The sequence below is a fragment of the Eutrigla gurnardus genome (genome assembly GCF_963514095.1).
Source record: "Eutrigla gurnardus genome assembly, chromosome: 13".
Lineage (NCBI taxonomy): Eukaryota > Metazoa > Chordata > Actinopteri > Perciformes > Triglidae > Eutrigla > Eutrigla gurnardus.
Window position 1 is genome coordinate 18966337 of NC_139936.1, and position 17158 is coordinate 18983494.

General features: G+C 42.5%; 2 protein-coding genes and 1 long non-coding RNA gene across 3 annotated transcripts in view; 2 read left to right on the forward strand and 1 right to left on the reverse strand.

Moving 5' to 3' along the window:
* Positions 1 to 216: 216 nt before the first annotated feature.
* On the forward strand, positions 217 to 2703 carry LOC311023105. The gene is made up of 3 exons (XR_014598182.1): positions 217 to 782; positions 1054 to 1239; positions 2446 to 2703. It is a non-coding gene; the product is annotated as an uncharacterized lncRNA (long non-coding RNA).
* Positions 2704 to 9761: 7058 nt separating this feature from the next.
* Positions 9762 to 14746, forward strand: LOC311022935 (RING finger protein 215-like). The gene is made up of 8 exons (XM_084024564.1): positions 9762 to 9883; positions 10530 to 10615; positions 11027 to 11081; positions 11186 to 11290; positions 11527 to 11643; positions 12210 to 12353; positions 12472 to 12574; positions 14312 to 14746. The coding sequence occupies exons 1-8, from the start codon at positions 9788 to 9790 to the stop codon at positions 14332 to 14334; spliced, it is 729 nt and encodes a 242-aa protein (XP_083880690.1). The 5' UTR covers positions 9762 to 9787; the 3' UTR covers positions 14335 to 14746.
* Positions 14747 to 15901: 1155 nt separating this feature from the next.
* ascc2 (activating signal cointegrator 1 complex subunit 2) overlaps positions 15902 to 17158 on the reverse strand; it is an 8593-nt gene continuing 7336 nt past the window's right edge. The window contains exon 19 of the mRNA XM_084024532.1: positions 15902 to 17097. Coding sequence (XP_083880658.1) covers positions 16923 to 17097 — 175 coding nt within the window. The 3' untranslated portion in view covers positions 15902 to 16922. The remainder of the gene's footprint in view (positions 17098 to 17158) is intronic.

Genomic DNA, 17158 nt, shown 5'->3' on the forward strand with positions numbered 1-17158 from the left:
AGGAACCAACCCCGGTTAGGTTCAGCAAACCGGTATGATGGCCAGGGTAATCCCATTTGCAACCTTTGTTCTCAACCTGGACATATAGCATGCTCATGCACAAACAGACAAAGGTCAGCATCGTTAAACTAGAATACACCACTGTGGCGGCCCAGACAGTGGGGTGTTCAGAAGTGAATGGGCCTCTACATGAAGACACACACAAATTAATTGGAGATGTCCCTAAAGTTAACCTGTTGCTTGGTGATGTCCCTGTTAATTGCATCCTTGATACAGGGTCAAATGTGTCGTTGATGAAGAACAGTTTTTTCTTGGAACATTTTGCAGAAAAAGGTGAACGGCTTAAGGAGGCTGACAGCTGGCTGACCTTAGAAGCTGCTAATGGACTGGACATTCCTTATTTAGGTTATGTGTTGTTACCTGTTAAAGTTGGAGAAGTCGAAGTTCCTGAGGGTGGGTTTCTGGTTGTTAAAGATCACTGCCTAACTGATACAGAAGGGGTGGTGGGCATGAACATTATTAGAAGTTGTTGGAGAAACATGGACAACAAGCCCTTGCACTGTCTTTCTGGCAGTCGGTGCCAACAACAGGCGTGGGCTATGGCCTTTAAAATCTGTTCCACACAGGCACAGTTTGTGGCTCCAGATGGCTCCATTGGGCACGTGCGCACCATCAATCGCCGTCCTGTGAGAGTTCCAGCTCAGAGTGAGGTGCTGCTGTGGGGCCGGACCAAGGCGGGACCAGGTGGAAAAGACTACCAGTGCCTCGTGGAACCTGAGGAGGTGGGTGGACTTTTTGTAGCTCGATCCCTGTCAACAGTTCAAAGGGGGAGAGTTCTAATTAAAATCAAAAATCCAAATGACTCCCCAATGTATCTTTATAGACATCAGAAACTAGCTAAGACGTGTGAGGTTGATCCAGCCGATATCACACCAGAGCATAGTGTGAGTATGGTCCGGGTCAGCACCAATGCTGTTAAAGTAAGCCTGGAGAAAAGTAAACATACTGAAAAGAATTCATTGCCTGATGTAGCTGACCTTGGTTTATCTGCAGAGGAGAGAGAAAAAATGCAGACCCTGCTGCACAAACATCGAGCAGTTTTTGCCACACATGATGAAGATTATGGCAGGACAAGCACCGTCCAGCATGTGATTCCCACTGGTGATGCTCCGCCTGTGAGGGAACGCTACAGGCAGATTCCACCAAAAATGTATCAGGAAGTGAAAACCCTGCTTCAAGGTATGTTGGATTCTAAAATCATTACACCCAGCGCTAGTCCTTGGGCTGCCCCCATTGTATTAGTGCGCAAAAAAGATGGAACACCACGATTCTGTGTGGATTATCGGAAGCTCAATGCAGCAACCCACAAAGATGCTTACCCACTCCCTCGAATTGAGGAGTCATTGGCCAGCTTGAACAAAGCAAAGTATTTTTCCACATTAGACCTGGCGAGTGGATATTGGCAGGTTGAGGTTGCCCCCGCCGACAGGGAAAAGACTGCCTTTGTTACTCCCATGGGGCTATATGAATTTACCCGAATGCCTTTTGGGTTGTCAAATGCGCCTGCCACATTCCAAAGGTTAATGCACACCTGTTTAGGAGACCACAACCTACAGTCTTTGTTGATTTACCTTGATGATGTCATAATATATTCTCCTGACTTTGATTCACACCTAAAACATTTGGATGTCATTTTGGACAAACTGAAAAAACATGGCTTAAAATTAAAGTCTGACAAGTGCCACCTGTTGAAAAAAGAAGTGCAGTACTTGGGACATCGTGTGTCAGCAGAGGGGATCTCCCCAGACCCCGAGAAGGTGAAGTGTGTTCAAGAATGGCCGACCCCCAAGACAGTGAAACAACTACAGTCTTTTTTGGGACTGGCCGGCTATTATCGCAGGTTTGTGAAAGACTTTGCTAAAATAGCCAAACCATTAAACGAACTCTTAAGAGGAATCAGTCCAAAACACTCAAGAGCCTCAGGTCATCAACTAATTGCTAACTGGGACTCAACTTGTCAGGATGCTTTTGACACACTAAAGAAGACCCTAACCTCTGCACCAATACTGGCTTATGCTGATTTTGACCTTCCTTTTGTCGTGTATACAGACGCCAGCAGCCGAGGCCTGGGAGCTGTACTGAGTCAGGTGCAGGATGGAAAAGAGAGGGTAATTGCATTTGCCAGCCGGGCCTTAAGCCCCACAGAGAAAAACGACAAAAATTACAGCTCCTTTAAGCTGGAATTTTTGGCTTTGACCTGGGCAGTAACCCAGAAATTTGCAGAATACTTGCACTGTGCTCCATTTGTTATATATACGGACAATAATCCTCTGGTGCACTTAAACTCGGCTAAACTTGGGAGCTTGGAGCAGAGATGGGCAGCGCGCCTGGCGAGCTTTCAGTTTGAAATAAAATATAAACCAGGACGTACTAATCAAAGTGCAGATGCTCTGTCTCGTTTTCCCCCAGAAGCCCCCACATCAGACTCTGAGGAGAGAAAAGAGGGGCTGGAGATACCAGCTTTCACCCATATTGGAGCCAGGACTGTGAAAGCACTGTGCATCGGTGCAGGAAAGAACATTACAAAGCCGAGCCTTCAAAGTGCTACACCGGGGATACCCTTGTTTCCGGAAAGGACACCTGACCAGTGGAGGAGTCTTCAAAATGCGGACCCCACTTTGGTCAGAGTAATCAAGTATGTACAAAGGGGCTCTCTGCCCAATAAAGGAGAGCGACAACGAGAGACCAAGCCAGTCCAGCAGATCCTGCGTCACTGGCCCCGGCTTTCCCTGGTGGATGGAGTGCTGTGTCGGACACGACAGGACCCAAAGGAAGTTGACCCCATAACCCAACATGTGGTTCCTGAAGGGGAGCGACATTATATCTGGCAGTTGTATCATGAGCAGGCTGGACACTGGGGCCCTGAAAAGACTGTCTCTCTGATTCAGAGGAGGTTTTTTTGGCCACAATTGGCCAAGGAGGTAACAGATCGGTGTGCACGATGCCAGCAGTGTGTTTTGCGTAAGGCTCCTAACTCTAGGCCTGCGCCTCTGACCCCTATTTTGACCTCTGCTCCCTTGGAATTATTGTCTGTAGATTTTTTGTCCATAGGTCACCCAGAAGACGCATACCACAATGTGCTGGTTATGGTAGATCACTTCACCAAGTACGCCTGGGCAGTAGCGACCAGAGACCAAACAGCAACAACAACAGCTAAGGTACTGTGGAATAAAGTAATCCAGCCTTTTGGTGCACCTAAACGTCTGTTGTCTGACCAAGGCCCTAATTTTGAATCGCATCTCATGAAAGAACTCTGTAACTTGCATAAAGTGGCCAAAAGCCACACTACGCCTTACCACCCAGCAGGAAATGGCGCTTGTGAACGCTTTAATAGGACCCTCCTAGGACTGCTGGGGACCCTGGGGGAGGACAAGAGGAACTGGCATGAACATCTACCGGAAGTGTTACAGGTATACAACAACACAGTGCACAGCTCTACTGGCTATCCCCCACACTACTTAATGTTTGGGAGGAAGGGATTTCTCCCACAGGACCGCCTCCTAGGACTCTCAGAGAATGTGGGCTGCTCATCAGCAGAGGATTGGGTCAAATGTCACCAACGGAGGCTGCAGCTCGCATTTGAAAGGGCCGTACAACACAGAGACTCTGAGATGGCCAGACAAAAGACCTACTACGACCAGAAGGCGGATGGCTCACCACTGACCACAGGCCAACAGGTACTTTTACAGGACATGAGAGCCAAGGGCCGGGGTAAACTGGCCAATAAGTGGGAGCAACAACCGTACATGGTGATTAAGCAGCCAGACCCCGAACTTCCAGTATATGTCATCAGACAAGTGGGGAGAAATGTTGAAAAAGTTGTGCATCGTAACCTCTTGAGACCCCTGTCAGCACCACTACAGCCTGGGATGCAAGGCCCCGGTCAGGTGTCAGATGGCCCGAATCATCGAGTGATCCAGCCCATAAGCCCCCAGCCACAGACCTCAAACAGGGGTCCCGTCGGGCCCCCATGGGTTGGGTTCTGGGTTCCTACAGATGCTGAGGCAAGACCAGCGTCCAGGACTCCAGAGCCCAGACGATCCACCAGAGCGACCAGAGGCATGCCCCCACAGCGCTACCAGGACCGTTAGAGCCAGTGTGCCGTGGCACAGTGGTCATTGGGACAATGACCGTTTCAGCAGGGAGGGGTGTAACAGGGTAAAGCTGTATCGGCTAGTAATCTTTGTATTGGTGTGACACTGTGGTGGATTTTGCTGTGAGTGTGTCTGAAGTGATTGCATGGTGACGGGCTAACTGGAAACAGGTGTGCTGGATAGGTCGGCAACCAGCTTAATTACCCACACACACTCTCTCCTTCAGTCTCCCTCTGATCTTCCCTGTGACAGGTACCTGTGTGGATGTGGTCTGAGGTCTTAAGAAATTGTAAGTGAATGTATCTGGTGTTGAGTCTCCCTCTGATCTTCCCTGTGACAGGTGGCGTGTGGCGTAGGCTGGAGTCACTTTGGACGCTGGGTCAGGTTGGAACCTCAAGGGCTGAACAGAAGCGCTTTACAGCCACGAAGTGGAGTGCAGCAGCCTGCAGCAGTCGTAAGCAGCACAGCACATAGCGCCAGCAATGATGATACAGCCTTGACACCGAACCAGTACACCAACTGACCAGCAGATCCAGCCAGCCTGCCAGCCTGTGTGAGTGAAGCCCGGCCACTCACCAGGCCACACGGAGCCACGCTCTCAGCCACCTCCTTCAGACTCTTTTAATTACTTTCCCCATAGACTTGATTAGTTTTTATATATTTCTATAAATAAAAAGGACTCCTTTAAACCGTACCTTTTTGTCTTGTGTTGCCTTGTCCACTTTCACTGGTTGGTCAAACAAAGAACACTTTACACTGAGACCAGCGTGTGTCTGAAAACTTTTGGAGGCGTTTTTTGCTGCTACTGTTGCTCAGTAACCACTGCAGGCGCTTTGGGGAGGCTGTAATGAAGCTCACTAACTCTTGAGCTGTATCCAGACTGTTGCGGACAACAGGGATTTTTGTGGAGTGCACAATTGCCAAGTTCAGCGCGTGATTTCTGCAGTGCACATACACAGCGGCTGGATACTGTTCTCTGATGCGCGCCTGGACGCCTCGCACCTTTCCGCTGACATTCCCAGCCCCGTCATACCCCTGTCCAACAATATGAGCAGGGTCCAGATCCAATTCTCTTAAACGGTCCAGCAGGAGTTGGGTTAAGGTCTCGCCTGTAGTGTCAGCAGTAGAAAAAAATCCCAGAAAGTCCACGCGAAGAGAGTAGCTGCAGTTAACACAGTCCACATATCTCAATACAAGAGCTACTTGCTCAACATTACTTATATCAGCAGTCTCATCAGCCAAAAGGGAGAACCACTGTGCATCCCTGCATTTCTTCAGAACTGTGTCTTGAATCTGTTTCCCACATAGCTCAATCAACTCGTTCTGGATCATATGACTGCAGTATTTGGCATTGCTTGGTGCATTTTCGAGATACTCTTTTAGTTTCTCATCTCCTTTAGCGCGGTATTCCAGAAGCACCTGGAAATTACTGCGCTCATCAGTGTGGCCCCGAATGGGCAGATTTTGCTGTCCACAAACAGCGATAAGCTCAATGACTGCTTTCAGGCCATGTTTAGTGCGCTCTACTGCTTGCTCATGTGAGCGATCTAACTTGGAATAGATAGACTGGCTCTTTCCCAAAGCAACATCAACAAATTCACCTGCGCGCAGTTGGGCACTATGGTGCGCTGGAGTTGACATATGTCTGGAAATGATTTTCTTTGCGTTACTCCAGTCAGTAAGTGGCTTCGTTCTCAGAACCATGTCTCCTGATGAGAAAAGCATACAAGCTACACAATAAACGGCATCAACGCCTTTGCTGTAACGCAGAGTGGGGTAAATGCTCTCATCAAAAAACTCCTCCGGTATTTTCCGCTGCTTCCCACATATGACTCTAGTAGGGGGTACCCACCCTCTGGGAGGCTTGAATCTTGACTGTATCGCTTTCAGTTTAACGGAGTCAGATGTCATTTTGAGTTCATTAGCCTTAACACAGCCAAGGTCATCTTCATATGCAGCAGTACTCAGCATCCTTTGCTGCTGCTGTGTGTCATGTGTGGGCTCGGGGCTTGGATCTGCACTGACGGCGGCTGCAACAACAGAAGAGGCAGAAGAGCTAGCTTACTTTGAAATGACAGTAACAAGTAATAAATAATGCATTACGCTTTTGAAGTAACTTGCCCAACACTGTTGGTGACTCTCAAATGTCCGTAGGTGTGAACCTGAGTGTGAATGGTTGTCTGTCTCTACATGTCGGCCCTGTGGTAAACTGGTGACCTGTCCAGGGTGTACCCCGCCTTTGCCCAATGTCAGCTGGGATCGGCAGAGCCAGAGCTAGAGAATATTCAGTGGGGTAGCCAGGGTGAGACCAGAGGTCATTTTGGGGTGGCACATAGATCTAAAAATGAAAGAAGGCATCTTGAAAATGCGGGAATATTTAAAGGCATGTACGCGCTATAACTCTACAGCAGAATAATAATATAGACAGTGGCGTTATTGTCAGATATACTTTTACTTGATCAATTTATTGCAGTGACCTATGAGTTCATTTTTTTTTCATCAAAACATAATAAAAGACTCAGAGACAGTTTTGTAATTTATTTTTAAAATTCAAATCTGATTCATTCAATCAATCAAATAATCATTTCTGACTCATTTTGTCAGTCTGATTTCTAAAGGCCTTGCATGTATATATTGAACTCAGATTCTAAGAATAAGCGCAGGTTGGTCTCAGCTTTTGCGGTCCGCTTCAAAAAGCCCACTAACTCGGCCTTCTGCTCTAACATGGCAAAAAGTCAAAGTGCAGTGCATTTATCACAACATAACTGACACAATTGCAAATACATCACAGTGTTGATGTGCGTCGGTTTGATACGTCCCAGGTTTCTTGCTGCAGTAGAGAAAAGTTCCACCTCTAAAAAGAAACGTAGTTCCGGGCAAGAAAAAAAAGTCTCAAAAATGCAAAGAGGACCAGGGCATGGGGCCAGGATTCAGTGTAGGGTGGTGCCGGCCACCCCTGGCCACCATCCAGATCCGTGGTTGCTGCGACCGCAAGCAACCTGCGACCGCAAGCAACCTGCGACCACAACCCATGGCATGCTTTGTCATATGGACTTATTGCCTCATCTTTGCAGGTCTTCAGAAAGCTCAGTCCCGGACCTAAAATGACCAGGAAGTGGTTTGTAGACACATGACTTTAGTTTCCGACTTTGAACGACACCACAGACATAGATAGTTATAACCACAGCCTTTAGCTAAACCCCATAGTTCCCAGGCATGGATATTTTATAAATAAGTAATAAAAATAGAAAGAAAAGAAAAGGTAATCGTCAAACACTATCGGGTACATTCCGACAATTTGTTTAAGATTTTTGATAAGTGATTGTGTCCAAACATGCAGCTGTTGTTCAATTTTAAAATTCCATTTTAAGATTTGTAAATTAGTATCTCTACAGGTAAGTCATTAATGCCGCTATGTGGGGGAAACGTGTATATTGTAATTGAGCTAACACATTTTAGGGCATTACATTCATTCAATTGATTCAGCATTTAATTCTTTCAACTCATTCACATTTTATTTTTCATTAGAGTTGAAGATTTGAGCCTGTAAAACCGAAAGCCGACCTCATTCCTGCTACACTGAACACAGAATGCTGCTGAGCTGTTTTTATTTCATGACTGGAACAAAGCAGATATAGTTTTATAAACCAGGCTGCTTGAAGTCATACGTGCTTAAAATCATACTTCAACCGAGAAAAAGTGACGGTGACAGGGAGTAAATGCACAAGACAGTTAGAATAAAAGCATGCAATGTTAAAATCAGGCAATATAAAGTAGGCTTAATCCATCAACAGTTTCAAATATAAAAGCACACTTAAAATGGTCCTTTCTGCTCTGTGACTAACACTCTGTGGTAATCTGGTCCCAGGCAGTGTTTTAGTATTTGGTTCAATGGATTCATAGGCATAACTGTGCATTTTACTGCTGTAGATGGTTAAGGTTGTCCTGATTTAACTCCAAACTGTTGGGCACTTTACTCTACAGCAATGCTGCAACTTTTTTTTTTTTCATCATCACATGCAACTTTTCGTGAGCTTCAGAAAAACAGCATTGCATTGCATATATATATATATATATATATATATATATATATATATATATATATATATATATATATATATATATATGCGTTTTGTATCGATCCAAGAGTGGCTTCACATGCTTTGTTTAGTTTAAAAAAAAACAAGTGAATACAGGATTTAATATGTTTCACCAGACATGAAGTGTAGAATTTGAGAGTAAAAGTAGCTCTTAATGATGTTCTTTCTATTCATCTGCAGACATTTAAACTCCACATTTATGCTCTACAGTTTAAATTCTGATTTTAGATTTAGTTTAAAAAAAACAAAAAAAAAACGTTGTTTAGTTTTAATAATACTCTCAACGTCTTTGTTTTGGACAATGTGGAAAAAAATGAGGTCCCCGACTTTGCCAGTCTCAGAACGACATTGATCATGTGTACCACACCGAGTATGAGCACACCAACTAGAATGGTGATCTCACAGACAGGGTAGTTTGCAGGATGATCAATTTCATCAGCTCTTATGGGCTCAATCAACGACGCAACGACGCATTGGACTGAGGCCTTTGATGATGGATGGTTAACCACCAGTGTCAGCGACGCAGAGTCAGCGCACTCACTAATCGTAACCCTGCTCCTACGTCACCTTTACCACCGCAGCTGACTGAGACCTGAGCTGATATACGTTCGATGGGACCTATTAATAACTCTGCGTTCTCACGCGGTATTTATACCCCTCCGACGTGCAGTCCGTTTGACTCAGGGTGCGCAATTTTCTCCACCTGCCATTTCCATGTGTGATACATTCTCCCTCTTAAGGACTCTTGCCAGATAAAGTTTCAGCTCTAAAATCGCTTTACTTTTCAAATGATCGGCTTTTTTATGATAAACGCTGACGATGACGCTGCCGCTTGGGATTATGGGTAACCGCTTATAACGCTAAGTAAAACGACTGTATTAAAAATGCACATGAAAGATCCATAAAAAAGGCACTTTCAACAGTTGTATGGCGATTGCTCAGGTGGGCTGAAAGCTTTGTCACATTTATGAGAGCCACGGCAGCTATGTACCATCGTTTAGTAGTATTGTCTGCTGGAAACAACAGCAATCACATAGTTTGGTCGTGTTGTTATGATTTAAATGTCGCTCATGGAATCGAATCCTCATCAAAGCTGCCAAGGGGCCGAAGAAAATTAGCTGCAATACCATTGTCAGCCACAGCAGAGAGTCCAAGGGCTGGTGGCGCTGTTTCAATATGTAGGCTGCTGGCGAGGGAGACGGTCAAAGAGGTGTTTATGTATGAGTGCGTCCACTTCAGCGGGAAAGGTGTCGGGAAATGAATGGTGATAGTCATCAACTACTTTCAAGGATGTTTCCTGAACCACTCCTGAACGAATGTTGCTGTATTACAGGAGCATCATCTTACAATGCTCCATAAACACATCCAAGGGCGTAACTTAGAGTTGGGGGGGTTGAGATTTCCGCCTGTGAAGCAGGTCTGAGGACATAGCCTACCCCGCATAATTTCTCATGCTCTCTCTTTTCTCATATATATATATATATATTGGGGAAAACGGTTCACATTGGTATTCATTTATACAACAAACTTAACATGCATCCTCTCTCTCTATTAAAGATGAAGCGAGCGTTGGTCCTGGGAGCATCTGCTCTGATCATTCTGGCTCTCAACCAAAACACTGTCAGTGAGGTAAATCTCCACAAACTCAATCACCAACTCTTTCATCATAGTGTACTAAAACCCTGTCGGTCACATGCTTTGAGGGCATCTGCAGTTATTTTGTGTGTGTCCAATGTTGGGAAGTTGCACTTCAGGTCTCTATCGAGAAGAGACTGTGGATTATATTGATTTCTGAAAGAAAACCTGATTGAAATATAAGCTTAATAGACACCAATTCCATGAGATGAAAAAAGACCAGGAAATTAGATCATGTTACTACCCGTCTTAGCTGCCCTGAACTCCCCATTTCTTTTAGAATTGAGTTTAAGGTTATTTTACTCACATAGACGTCTCTTGATGATAAAGCACTTCATACAATTCAAACTTTTTAACTATTAAGCTCCTAGACTCTGGATCAACCTTCTTATTTAGACAGAAATATAGTTTAGTAAGTTTTTTTTATTATCTTTTTCTACTTACATTTTTACTACTTTATTTTGCTAAATGTTTTTGATTCTGTTATTCTTTTTTTTTTATTCTATATTCTATAAAGCATTTTGAGCTGCATTTTATGTACGAAAGGTGCTAAACAAATACAATTGTTGTTGTTATCATTATAATTATTATCAATTTTTCCAGGTCATATTTAGAACCTAAAAATCAGTTTCTGTTGTAGATGGATCTGTCTCAGGTGCTTTCCAAGCCCATCATTGTGATCCAGACGTCTGAAAATGTCACCAAGCTGATTGGAGCTCTGCTCAGGTATAGAACACTTTATTATTCATTACTGCCGACATGGAAAAGGTTACTTTCACGTGCATCAAGTTATATAACATCATGTCGCATGCTTTCTCAATTCAAACAGTTCATACAGTGTTTTGTGCTGCTGTTGCACATTATACCTTTTTTAAGGCAATATTTCAGCTCCACCTGTGAACTGAACCTCATTACTTTTTTGTTCATTTTATGTTGTTTGTCGGATAAGTTATGTAGCTTCTTTTTGTTAGTGTAGCTATTATCACCGGTGATGAAATGGTGGTATCATTTTATTGGAAAAAATATATATATTTTTTAGCAAAAAAATATATATTTTGTAATATAAGGAGTATTGTTCTGGGATTGGCACCAAAACACAATCTTTATTTGCACTAAATGACAGATCTCTCCGTACAGGGGTCTTCAAGCGACAGCTAAAATCACATACAAGACAATACTACAGGACAACTTGGTGAGCTCCACAGTGTTTCTCTCAGTTGTTAGCGCCATCTGGTGGTGAGTGAACAGATGACAGGCTGAGCTGACACTGAGCGCATGCTGCTGTGTGTTGGGCAGGGAGCCACGCTCACACTGTGGTCCAGCTGCGGGCGATCGAGAGGAGGTCGCTACGGAGAGTGGCAGGGGGTCATCTGCACGGGAGAGACCAACTCTCAGGTCCAGGTGGGGGAGCCGAACAAACACATCAACTGCCTTGTGTACACGTTTTCTTAAAGTTGCTGTAGGATTGAGGGTCATATTTTACACATCAAAGTCTACTGCATGTGTGAAAGACGTTGTGAATGCCATTTCCCCTGGCAGTCTAGGCCCTTTTAACACCAATATCACAGTTGATCATGTTTATTTAATCGTGATCGCGCTTCATATTGGATTTGCTGTTGTTCTCTGTTTATGTGTAGAAGTACCTGCAGCAGCTGTGGGACACTGTCCTCCTGGTGGCTCTGATCCTCAGCACCGGAGTCATTGTTCAGGCTCGCTGGCAGTATCGGTACCACGAGCTGAACGACGACTTGGAGGTAAACTCGGTCTTTACTGACGGTCCTATATCACAGGTTAAACATTAGAAGTTACTGAGCACATTTACTCAATAACTGTACTTTACTTGAATATTTTCATTTTCTGCTACTTAATACTTTCTAAATATTGTACTTTTTACTCCAATACATTGAATAAATACTTTTAGTTACTTTGCAGATTCAAATTAATAATTCAATAATATTGTCAAATACATTATGATGTGTTATTTATATGATAGGACTTAATTTACGAGCTTGTCAAGGGGAATACAAAGTAACTTGTCCTGACCCTTGTGATGTCACAAGAGGCTTGGGCTGCGGTCGAATAGTCTTTCTGCTTAGGAAGGTTCCTAACTATAGAAGTGACCCGGAAGTAAACAAGTGGCCGCCATGATGAGAGCCGTTCGAATTCTCTAAATGCAAAGGAAGGTTCTCCAATGGTCCTTTCAGATCTCCTTTAGCATAGGATACAACGGACCTTCCTTTACATAAGGAAAGTCGTAGCAGCCTCTGGTGACATCACATCCTATTTAGATGGCACGTGATTTTCTGCTGTCTTTCTTCAGCTCTTTCCGAAAAAGGATGTCCTGAAGAGAATGTTGTCCCTGAAGACCAAAACATATCGTCAGCCCAAACGGTGGTGTGACCCCTCCCAAGCGGTGGAGACGGACAACTGTGCAGTCTGTCTGGAACCGTTCAACAACAACCAGGTCAGACAACACGCCCACATACGTACCTACACGCTCTGATTTAGACTCGGATGGATCAATTCCCTGGTCGAGTTCAGGCAGCCAAGTGGAGAAGTGGTCTCTTGTGTTGTTGTCTCAGTGTCTACGGGTGCTGCCGTGTCTTCATGAGTACCACAGAGATTGTGTCGACCCCTGGCTGCTGCTGCATCACACCTGTCCTCTGTGCAAACGCAGCATCCTTGGTGAGTTCAGTTACACAACACTATCTGTTGATGATTGTCCCATGCACACAAGCATCCGTCCACACATTAGAGTTGAAGAAGTGCTATTTATACTGACCTATACCTTAGTCGCATCACTCCGACAGCAGTCATCGACAACAGTCGTCATTACAGCTGGCTGCTACGCACCGCTGTGGCTATTTTAAGTGTCCATTCCATGAATTCATCACATGTTGCTATTAACTTCTCAAAAAAAGATTTACTTTTATTATGCTATACTACGACTTCTTATGACATACTATACTATTAACTTTTTGTCACTTTATGACATTCATTTTTGACAGACTATACAATTACTTTTTTGTGACTTTATGACATTGGCTACTATACTAGGACAGTAATGATATAGTATTATATGAATCTTTCATGACATTTAATGACATATTATATTACTTTTTATGACATTGAATGGCGTATATTTTTACTACATATTATACATTCTATTAATTTTAATGAATTGTTTATCTGTCACAAAAAGTAATTAAGTCATAATATACTATGTCATAAAGTCATATTAAAGTACGTCATAAAAAGTCATAGTATAGTGTGTCATTAGAGGTCATACCGGTAGTCTAGTATGCCAAAAAAATTCAGAAAAAGTCAAAGTACCGTATGTCATAAAAATGTTAAAAAGTCATAGTATAGTATATTGTAAAAAATGTCACAAAAACGTCATTGTATAGCATGTCGAAAACAGTCGTAAAAAATGTCATAGTATAGTGTGTTGAAAGAATTAATGAAAAAGTCATTAGTATAGTATGTCGAAAAAAGTCATAAAATAGTATGTAGCAAAAATTCCCAAATACTTCATAGTATAGTGTGGGAAAAAATCATGAAACAGTCATAGTATAGTATGTCGAAAAAAAGGTTATAGTAAAATATGTCATTAAAGGTCAAAAATTCATAAAAACGTCATAGCATAGAATGTTGAAAAAATGAAGAAAAAAAAATGTCATTGTATAGCCACTTTAATGGAGACATATTGGAATTGTTTTCATTGTCATAGTATAGTATGTCATAGAAAAGCCATAGTATAGTTTATCAAAAACAATCATGAAAAATCCTTATATCCTTATATCAAACAAAATGGGATAAAGTCATACTGTAGTATGTCATACAAAAATGATAGTCATACAAATGTCATAGTGAAGTATGTCATAAATAATGTCACATAGTCTGGTATGTCACAAAAAGTCATAATATAGTATCTATTGGAATATATTGCAATTGTGTTGATTGATTTTAGAGGACAGTGAAACCCATTTAAATATCAGTTCATTTGTATTCATTTATTTCAATCCTGTTACAAATAAGTTATAAAACAAAACTAAAATAACAAATAAAATGAAATGTAAATGTACGGTGGTCACTGTACAAAGTATAGTATGTCATAGAAAAGCATAGTATATTAAAATAAAAAAAGTCATAGTATTATGTATGTCATAAAAAGGTGCATAGTAGCGTAGAAAAAAATTATAAAAATGTGACAGTCAGTTTCATGTGTAATATAAAGTATAGTATGTCCAAAATAATGTCAGAAGTTATAGTACAGTATGTCCTAAAGTCATACTATAGTATGTTTAAAAAAAAAAAAAAAAAAAAAAATCATATATAGTATGTTTAAAAACAAAGTCAGTAAATTATGCCATAAAATGTCACAAAACCTGACCAAAGGCTCTCTCCTCCAAACTTCTACAGGCAGCGTCTGCAGAGACAGTTAACGTCGTCCTCATCTCCGTTGACTCAGCAGTTCTGGAAATCAAGTCTAGTCTCTTCCTCAGTGACACTCCAGTCGCCGTTTTTTTGTCTTACCTCGCCACTTCCTCCCTCCAGCAATGGATCGGGGAAGCAAATATAAACTCATGACAGCAGCTGGCTGGCCGTCTGGACGGGTCAGACTTTGACATAGGACCTTCAGGCGGGTGCAGCAAGTCTCAGACCTACAGTGTTGGTGTAAACACAATACTAATATGTACTGTACTGGTACTGTTGTGTGTAAACAGTACTTCTTCCTGGGATCATGTTACTGTACACTTGTGGAAATATTTGTATGTGTGATCTACAGCAGTGAAGATGTGACTCATGAGGGTGTTTGTGCTCCATGTGACAAGGACACCTTCTGCTCTGTGTCCACTGTCACTGATAACCTGAGCGAGTACTCCGATTCTCTTGTCTGCATGGACATTCAATGCTTTGTTTGTATGGAGGGTTGTTTTGTTCGACTGGTCACTTTAGGTCCAAATGATGTCAATAACCAACTTATAAACAGTTTAATGGTTTTATCTAGTATCCAAAACTCATCGTTAGCTTTGAAATGTTAGTTGTTGAGGTTCTGTGTCGGTAGCAGATGTGGAAAAAGTCTTTGCACTTGTCCTTAACATGCCTTATATGACTTAAGTATTATTTGGGACGTGTGTTTGTAGTTCCTTTCATTCTATAGTTAAGTTGTGTATGTTACAGTAGCTAATTTAGTTACAGTTTTAAACAATTGAATTGATAGAGATGTCAAACAGGTACTAATCATTTCATAGACTTCGAGCCCCCTCCTTAGTTGGATATTCACCCTTCTTTGATTATTTATCTGCTTCCTTCCTTTTTAGAAATTCTACGTGAAGGAGTCAAACACAGTTCGGTTCTAATGGTCAAACGGATAAGAACTGTCCCAACAGAAGGTCATCTCATAAATGTGAAAAAACTCCTAAGTATGGCTGCACAGGTAGTAACCTAATTAATTAAAACTATTTACTTAAACACACACGTTGGATCTGGTGCAGTGGCACCCTTTTTCAGTGCTTTCCTTTTTAAAAGAATAGTTTTGGGAAGCTTTACAGGTAAGTATGTAGCTACAGCCAGCTGTGGATTAGCAAAGTTTAGCATCAAGACTGGGAACAGGTAGCTCTAGGTCACAAAAGTTGTCTACCAGCACCTCTAAAGCGTTTTAAAAAGTGTATGACTGGACTAACTGATGGCCAGGAGCAGCAATGTCCTTGAGTCTCTGTTAGTTGTTGCTCCCCACATCCCCCGAAAACCACAAGAGATCTTCTACTCTTTAGATGTGCTGGGAGGCAGATTGTGTGACCTTTGGAGAGAGCCGGGCTCGCTGTCTTCCCAGTTTCTTTTTTGCTAAGCTAACCGAGCCTCATACTTGCAGACATGAGAGTTGCATCAATCTTCTTACTTAACATTTGGCAAGAAGACAAATTAGCTTGTTCCTCTAAATGACAAAGGTTACTTTTTGATTTAACTTTTTTTTTTTTTTTTTTTAAATCGTACAGTTAAAAAAAAAAAAGTCAACAGTGTAAATTGGAGGTAATTTAAACTGATCATTTCTGTGCAGTCGTACCCAGAAGCATCTTAAGTGTTTCTAAAGTCTCAAATATTTTGTACTGTTAAAAGGAAAATTAATTTTGTCAGTGATGATTCAAACTAGAAGGATGTCAAAAACATTGTATTTATTTTGTTTGGGTTTGTTTTTTGCAATGTCAACTCCAACAGCAATTACATGTTTTTTTGTTACAAAATGCTCTGATAGATCTGTTCTCTTCTTAGAAAATAGTCTGTGCATGGCGACATGTTGGAGGTTTCCCCACAGCTAGTCCGAAAGACATGAGGCGCCTCTCGACAGCTCGTGCTTCCAAACACAACAGCATTGTCATGAGTTACTTTTACGAAGGCTGGACAACAGTGGTGTGAACTGGCTGGATGACATTGCATGCACTTGAACGCCTCATACAGAATGCGTAATACGAGCAACACAGTCTCCCACTGATGTCCAGACTTGATCACCAGGTCAGTAATTGTTCTTCCAGCTACAGAAGGAACCAGTCTCTCCAAAATCCTGGGTGTTGCTTCCTATTATTCCTATGTTGTCTATTTGATGATGTCAAAGAAACATCTTGATAATAAATCGATTTGTTACTTGGAAAAAATAGAGGTCGTCTTCTTTGTCCTCAGTCTCAAGCTCTTGCTCAGGACTTTGGTTTTTAATGAAAATTATTTGGGCCAAAGAGCTGTATGTCCTTTAGGCTCAAACAGTAGAAGCGGATGTTCAGCGTCTCAAACATGTCAAGCAGCTTAGTCACTTCTGATCATAAACACCCTGCCAAAGAAAATTGGCTAAAACTAAAGCAACTTTTCAAAAACAACTGAAACCTTCAGTGGCTTTTCCTGTGACTTTGGAACTGAGATGTGACCTTGGGGACAGACATGGCTTCCAATTTGAACCAGAACAACAGCCAAGCCCCAGTTTTTCGTTCCCCTCACTGACTAGTGCCTCCGCCACCGTCTGTTTCGGCCACCATCACACAGGTCACGAGGGGATCATGCCTTTGTTCCTCTTGCGGTCGGCCATGTTGCGGCGGTTGTGATTTGCCCCACGGCTCTTATTGGCCTCCTTCTTGCGTCTGTCCAGGAGTGTGTCCTGAGCTTGTCCTTGGCCTTTGGGTTGGCCCACAACATTATTGGGACGCTGCTCTGGTCTGAAACTGGAAGAGAAGGATGGTAAGTCCACAAAAGGTGTAGAGGGAGCCACCATAGGAAGTATTC

Coding starts and splice junctions, on each gene's coding strand:
- LOC311022935 (XM_084024564.1), top strand. CDS start 9,788: ATGCATCCTCTCTCTCTATTAAAGATGAAGCGAGCGTTGGTCCTGGGA. Junction 11,644..12,209: donor AGCTGAACGACGACTTGGAG/GTAAACTCGGTC, acceptor GTCTTTCTTCAG/CTCTTTCCGAAAAAGGATGT. Junction 12,354..12,471: donor AACCGTTCAACAACAACCAG/GTCAGACAACAC, acceptor TTGTTGTCTCAG/TGTCTACGGGTGCTGCCGTG.